General features: G+C 42.6%; 1 protein-coding gene across 2 annotated transcripts in view; it reads right to left on the reverse strand.

Annotated features, from left to right (window-relative positions):
* The window catches only part of CEP95 (centrosomal protein 95), a 32375-nt gene extending 26087 nt beyond the window's left edge, over positions 1–6288 (reverse strand). For both annotated transcript variants that reach the window (XM_003786193.3, XM_023511280.1), the window contains exons 1-3: positions 6171–6288; positions 4149–4277; positions 1721–1828 (exon numbers count right to left, since the gene is read on the reverse strand). In XM_003786193.3, coding sequence (XP_003786241.1) covers positions 1721–1828; positions 4149–4277; positions 6171–6189 — 256 coding nt within the window. In that variant the 5' untranslated portion in view covers positions 6190–6288. The remainder of the gene's footprint in view (positions 1–1720; positions 1829–4148; positions 4278–6170) is intronic.
* Between the last annotated feature and the right edge of the window lie 987 nt (positions 6289–7275).

Consider the following 7275-nt stretch of genomic DNA (forward strand, 5'->3'; position numbering starts at 1 on the left):
GCCTGTGGTCCCAGCCACTTGGGAGGCAGAGGCAGGAGACTCACTTGAGCCCAGGAATTGTATGTTGCTGTGAGCTGTGATGCCATAGCACTCTACCCAGGGCAACAGCTTGAGGCTCTGTCTCAAAATAAATAAATAAATAAAATAAAGATAAACAAAAAGCACAAATACCAGAAATTGCCCTACTCAAATGATAAAGCAATTCAAAATTGAAAACAACAGGGAACTTTTGGGATTATCCCTCAAAATGAATTATCTCTGAACAGATTTATCCATTTATTTACCTAGAACTGAACCCAAAAACTTTAGAATTTTCTCCTTGCAAAAATTTGTTCTTGTTAATACAAAATTAAGATATACACATCAGGACCTAACCTGGTTGACATTTATTTTTTTCAATTACTGTCCAAGAATAAATCAACAGTAAAAATCCTTCTTTTTGTGACTAAAGTACAATTGTAAGTCCCCAAGATTCCCTCTGTTGTTTTAATTCACTGGAATAATCCTCATTTTCACTATCTACAAATATAAACACTTATAAATAACATATTTGGTATGTTTGGCTTTAGAATATAGCAGTGTAGTTTATTTTGGAAATTCAATTAAATAATTTTTTAAAAATTAGAGAATATAGTTCAGAATTATTTTATTTATTTATTTTTTTTTTAGAGACAGAGTCTCACTTTATCACCTTTAGTAGAGTGCCCTGGCGTCACAGCTCACAGCAACCACCAACTCCTGGGCTTGGGCAATTCTCTTGTCTCAGCCTCCTGCTATTTTTGTTGCAGTTTGGGCGGGACCGGGTCTGAACCCGCTAACCTTGGTATATGTGGCCGGTGCCCTACTCACTGAGCCACAGGCACTACCTGCTTCAAAATTTTAAAAGTACAAAAGGTTTACAGTGAAAATTCTTGTCCCCTTGTCCTATAGCCCTGAGGTTCTCCTTGTTGAAGGCAATCATTATTGCGAGTTTCTCATATAGGTAGTCCCCAGGTTATGAACAAGACAGGTTTCTATAGGTTTGTTCCTAAGTTGAATTTGGATGTAAGTCGGAATAGGCCCATTTACCTATTACCTATAATAGCCTTTCTTTGTAAGTGCAAGTCATACAAAAGTTGGATCATTTGTAACTTGGGGACTGCCTGTATATGCTTCCAAAGTCCTTCCAATTGCAATCAACTGCATACATTCTCCCCACTTTTGTTTTTACATTCATTACAGTTGCACCACATTTTTCTCACATAATGTACATTAGAGACTATTCCTCTAATGTGAAACATTATACATAAAGAGCATCCTTAATCATCTTTTACAGCTGCAGAATAATTCACTGTGTGGGGCTATCAAAATTTATTCAACCAGTCTTGATTAATGTTTAATCAAACTTGATAGATGTTTCAAGTTTTTATCTTATACGAACAAGCAGCATTAGTGTGTTTGAAAATAACAAAACAACAACAAAAAATATACCTTAAATTACCAGTTAGGATACTTACATTTCAGTCCCAGATCCATCACAAACTCAACATTCAACTGTCCTGAAAAGATCTCATATATGGTCCTTAATTCTATTAGTTAATTATCATAGCTCAGTCATAGAGTTTGGTCTAATTACATTAGTATATTCATTTGGTTAAATAACGTCTAAGGTTCTAAGGTTCTGTCTTACAAATTATTTTACTAAAATGCACAATTACTTGATGGTTAAGTATATACTAACCTGTTATGTGAGACAAGCTGACCTGCAGGTAATCCAAGGCTAGAGAATCAATTATTGCTTGAACATTGTGTGCTTCATCCTCTTGATTCTTGGGAATAGCTATGAGGTCTATAGGGAAAAAGCCATAATTTTGCTTCTACAAGAGTCCAAGTTTTCATATATCTGTCTCTGACCAGGCTTCTTAGTAAGATCTACTGCTATAAAAGTAAGCTCTGCCCAAACACAACAAGCTATCAAGTACAGATAAAATTAATAAAGCCTGAATTCTACACACTAGAATTTTTATTGGTTGAATATTTATTGAACTTATTTTTCAATAATGAATACTGACTATGATTGGATATTTATTACACCCAACATATTTGTAAACATGTTCTGTAAGAAACAGAAGATAAAGTGGTTTCTAAATTTAAAGAGATGCTAATAATCTAGTAAGTAAAGTAAGACATTAGACTTCTAACCCATAACTAAGGACTGAGAGAGGAAAAAAAAACCACAGCAGGCGTTCAAAGAGGGTTCTTCTATATCCCACTAAAACAGCCTATTGGTAATTATTGGCATAAAGGTTTAAGTCAGTATAGGCCAGGTGCAGCAGCTCGAGCCTATAATCCTAGCACTCTGGGAGGCCGAGGCAGCTTGAGCTCACTAGTTCGAGACCAACCTGATCCAGAGCGAGACCTTGTCTCTACTAAAAAAAACAGAAAAACTGAGGCAAGAAGATCACTTAAGCCCAAGAGTTAAAGGTCGCTGTGCGCTATGACACCACAGCACTCTACCCAAGGCAATAGCTTGAGACCCTGTCTCCAAAAAAAAAAAGCAAATAAAAAAGTAAAAAGTCATTATAGACCAGTGGTTCTCAACCTTCCTAACGCCGTGATGTATTTTCATTGTTACAAAGGGGTCCCACCCACAGGTTGAGAACCACTGGTATAGACCAAAGTGCAGAAAGGTAGCTGGGCACAGTAGCACAGCCCTGTAATCCTAGCACAATGGGAGGCCAAGGAGGGAGTATCGTTTGAGCTTAGGAATGGGAGACCAGCCTGAGCAAGAGTGAGACCCCGTCTCTACTAAAAATAGAAAAATTAGCATGGTAATGTAGTCCCAGCTACAAGAGAATAGCTTGATCCCATGAGTTTGAGGCTGCTGTGACATCATGGCACTGTAGACTGGAGCAACAGAGGAAGACTCTGTCTCAAACAAAAAAATACAGCAAAGTACAGAAAGATTTAATATCAAGTCAACTTTGGATTTTCTCCTCTAGTTTTGAGGAAGATGAACCTTAGAGAGGCTGTGACTAGCATCAAAGATACAAGCTCGAGGTCATCCTGTTATTTCAGGAAGTGATAAGGTTAACAACTGGACTCAAACTACAAAGAGACAGGAAGAGAAACTACACAGACTTATAGTACTTAATGATTATAAACTATATACAAAAAAAGCAGTAGAGGAATCTATGGATGAGGATGCTGAGAAATTTAGCCATGGATACAGCAAAATGATGTGGCACTTCTGAAAGAAATCAGCAAGTCACAACTTACAAGATGACAGGATATGCTACTTACTGTTTTCTTTTTTTTTCTTTTTTTTGAGACAGAGCCTCAAGCTGTCCCCCTGGGTAGAGTGCCATGGCATTACAGCTCACAGCAACCTCCAACTCCTGGGCTCAAGCGAGTCTCCTGCCTCCGCCTCCCAAGTAGCTGGGACCACAGGGCCTGCCAACGCCCAGCTATTTTTTGGTTGCAGCCGTCATTGTTGTTTTGGCGGGTCTGGCCTGGGGATTCGAACCTGCCACCTTAGGTGTGCGTGGCTGGCGCGTTAGCCGGTTGAGCTATAGGCGCCGAGCCTCTTACTGTTTTCTTGGTAGGTTCATAAAGTAAAAATATCAGTTCTTATCCCTAATATTGGTTAAGTAACAGAATCCAACAAATTTCCAAGTTCCACTCAATTTTAGAAGCTTTGATAGGATATGTGACTTATTAACTGTTTCTGTTAACTTACTTTATGAAACTACGTTTATAAAGTAAAAACATCAATTCTTATCCCATCCCTAATACTGGTTAAGTAACAGGATCCAACAAATTTCCAAGTTCCACTCAATTTTAGAACATGTGAAGGTGTATTTATAGAAAAAGTATGACTTTGATGAGGCACTAGCATAGTTAAATTAATCATCAGCACCTGTCATCCCAGCTACTTGGGAGGCTGAGGCAAGAGAATTGTGTAAGCCCAAGAGTTTGAGGGCTGTGAGCTGTGATGCCACAGTACTCTACCAAGGACAACACAGTGAGAAAAAAAAAAAATTGATTCATTCAAGGTTGTTATTAATGAATAGATTCCATAAAGAGTTCATTGAAGTAATAAATGCAATATTAACTTTATCATTAATTAATAAATGCACTAGACACAATTATTCTTTTAGTACCCTTACCTGGTACCTTTTCTCCCAAAATGGATTGGTAAAGAGCAATAAAAACATTAGCATCACAGTCTTCAAGTTCATGTATCCTCAGGTGTATGTGACATTTAAAAAGAAGGTTATTAGCAATGGTTATCCATTCTGTTGGGAAAGAAAGGGGAAAGCTCAGTCTTAAATAGGACTAGAAAAAGTCATATACATATTTAGAAAAACTACAACCTTCACAAAAACAGATACTGAACTTTAAAGAAGATAAGGAATTTTTTAATAGAATTTCAAAGACCCTCCTAGGCATGATTTTTAAAAAGATGTATCTAATTTCTTGGGATGATTTCCAGAGGGTGATCATTTCAATGTAGTAAAAACGAAAATGCAAATCCAATATCTACTGTTGCCTAAAATCTTAAGTCATTTGCAATTTTTTACTTTATAAGGCTTTTATAGGTGTTTTTAGTTAAAACAGTTGTAAGCAGATGGGAATATATCATAAACAATAGACTTTGTTAATGATAATGAAAGGTTACTAGAAACTAATTAATGGATGTTGCTTCAAATTCCCAATAGCATTCATCATGTTTCAACCCCAATTATTTTGTCCAAGTCAGAATTTCTCTGGAGCCCAAGTAAGTGGTGATTAACTTAAGCTGTTAAGTACTGGAATAATGACAACATCAACACAAATGCATTTTTTAGTTTTTGTCTTTTATTATACTTGATGTATATGTGATAAAATATAGGAATATTAAGCTCAGATTTAGCACATCACCAAGTTTCCTGTGTAACCAGTCTTCCCTCCCATAGACACTGCTGAGATTAACAAAGTTTAAGGGATTCTTCGACCAAATGTAATTTTTTTTTTTTTTGAGACAGAGCCTCACACTCTGTCGTCCTGGGTAGAGTGCAGTGGTGTCATAGCTCACGGCAACCTCAAACTGTTGGGCGCAAGCAATCCTCTTGCCTCAGCCTCCCAAGTAGCTGGGACTACAGGCCTATGCCTGCACTACACGCCCAGCTAATTTTTCTATTTTTAGTAAAGACAGAGCCACACTCTGTCCCCCTGGGTAGAGTGCCGTGGCGTTATAGCTCACAACAACCCCAACCTTTCGGGTTCAACAGATCCTTTTGCCTCAGCCTCCTGCGTAGCTGGGACTATGAGCACCCGCCACAACGCCCAGCTAGTTTTTTTTATCTTTAATGAAGACAGAGGTCTCTTTCTTGGTCAGGTTGGTCTTAAACTCCTGAGCTCAGATGATCCACCCACTTTGGCCTCCAGAGTGCTAGGATTACAGGCGTGAGCCACCGCGACCAGCCGACCAAAGGTAATTTAGAAAGCTTGAAACATGAGTTCCTTGAAATGACTTGTGATTAAGAGGAAAAGCACTATTCAGTATTAGAAGTTATCTCCAGTATGTTCTGGAAACAAATAGGTGTGTTTTTGATCCACATTATCTCCCTCCTCCCATGCTCATCTCTCACAGCTGACCAAACCATGACAACTGGTTTGTAAGAGATCCTGGATAAAAGGATAAAAGCGTCCTAGACAACCAAAATCTAAGCAGTGCTAGACAAAGCCGGTAACTCTAGAGGGCAGTAAAGAGAAAAAAAGCACCACTAGTCCGCTATGACAGGAGCATCAACAGATCTTAAGTATCCCTCTAAACACCAATACGAAGAGGTCCTAGGTGTGACCTCAGTCCTCTTAACCCAAGAGCGGAGAGCACATGCACAGGGACCAATATCCTAGAGAAATACGAGTCCGGGGAAGAACCTTCTGACAGCTCTTTTTGCAGCCAAGACACGGTGTCCTACCGGTCTCGACACAGGATCCCTCTCTCTCTCACCGCGTATCGCTGCTCGACCGCCTTGAAAAGACAGAGAGACTGAAACCCTATGCAGAGCCCCCGTGACTGCCACTGGCTGTTCGACTGTTCCGAGCCCTGCCAGCAGCCCAGACACAGTCCAGGCGGGGCCGAGGCCTTTTGGGACTTAGACCGCTTCAGTTCACACACCCCAGGACTCCAGGCTGAGACTCACCTGCTTCTGAGCAGGCCATATCGCGGAGGCAGGTCGCCGCCAGACTCCCGGGCAGACGCGCGGGCGACGGCGGCCGAGAAGGGACCCTCCGCGCACACTCAGCGCCGGGAGGAGGGAGTACAAATCAACGCGTCGAGACTAGAGAGCGAGAGAGGGCGGGGCGTTAAAACGGCTTCTCGTCGCTGATTGGTGATCAGTGAGAAACTTCCTCTTTACCGCTCGCGCCAAGGCGGCGGTTTGTGGGCTCCAGGTACCACTCTCTGCGGAAAACAACCCGCTAACAACCCACTAAAGAATTCTAAGGTCAGTGGGTCGGCTAGGCCAGGCCTGGCCGGTCTCCCTCCCAGTGGGCATTAGAACTGCACTTCCGGTGAGCTATTTCGTTATGTATTCCTCCGCCGACTCCAACCAGAGAAGTAGTGCGGCTTTCTTCCCCCAGTGGGCGGGGGTTCGGTCACGTGACAACGCCAGACTCCGCCTTCCCGTCTTATTTGGTTTGGGGCGTGATCGCTGTTTGGAGACGTAAACATCCCCAAGTGGCGAGAGGGGGTTGGCCTGTGCTGTTTTAGCGTCTGTTTGGACCCGGAAAGGGCGGGGTGGCTTCCTTGAGGTGTGGAAAGAAGACAAAAAGGTGAAGTCCAGGCATTGCGGGAAGCGGCATTACAGTAGCGTGTGGGTCCATACTTGAAAGGGGAGGAAAAACGGGTGACTCTGAGGGAGCGGCCGAGCGGGGGAGGGGCGAGAACTCGGCGGATTCCGGAACTTCGGCCGGCCCTGCGGCCTCCTCGCGGGGAGGGGGGTGTGATTAGGTCATAGAGTGGCTCCCAGCGTTCTTTGCGGCGGAGGAGGCGGTCCAGACTATAAAACCGGCTGCCGAAACGCGGCCGGCACCTCATTCATTTCCACCGGTCTTTGGTCGCGCAGCTACGGCTCTTGTCATCGCCCTCCCTCCTCCGCTGCCGCCCCCGCAAGGCTTAGCCCTCGCCGAGGCCACTTCCAGCGACTCGTCGCACCCGACTCTTTCTTCTTCGTTCCCCACCAACCGCAATCATTGACGCCATGTCGGGTTATTCGAGCGACCGAGACCGCGGCCGGGATCGAGGGT

Source organism: Otolemur garnettii, unplaced genomic scaffold (genome assembly GCF_000181295.1).
Source record: "Otolemur garnettii isolate 467f Iridium unplaced genomic scaffold, OtoGar3 scaffold00018, whole genome shotgun sequence".
Classification (NCBI taxonomy): domain Eukaryota; kingdom Metazoa; phylum Chordata; class Mammalia; order Primates; family Galagidae; genus Otolemur; species Otolemur garnettii.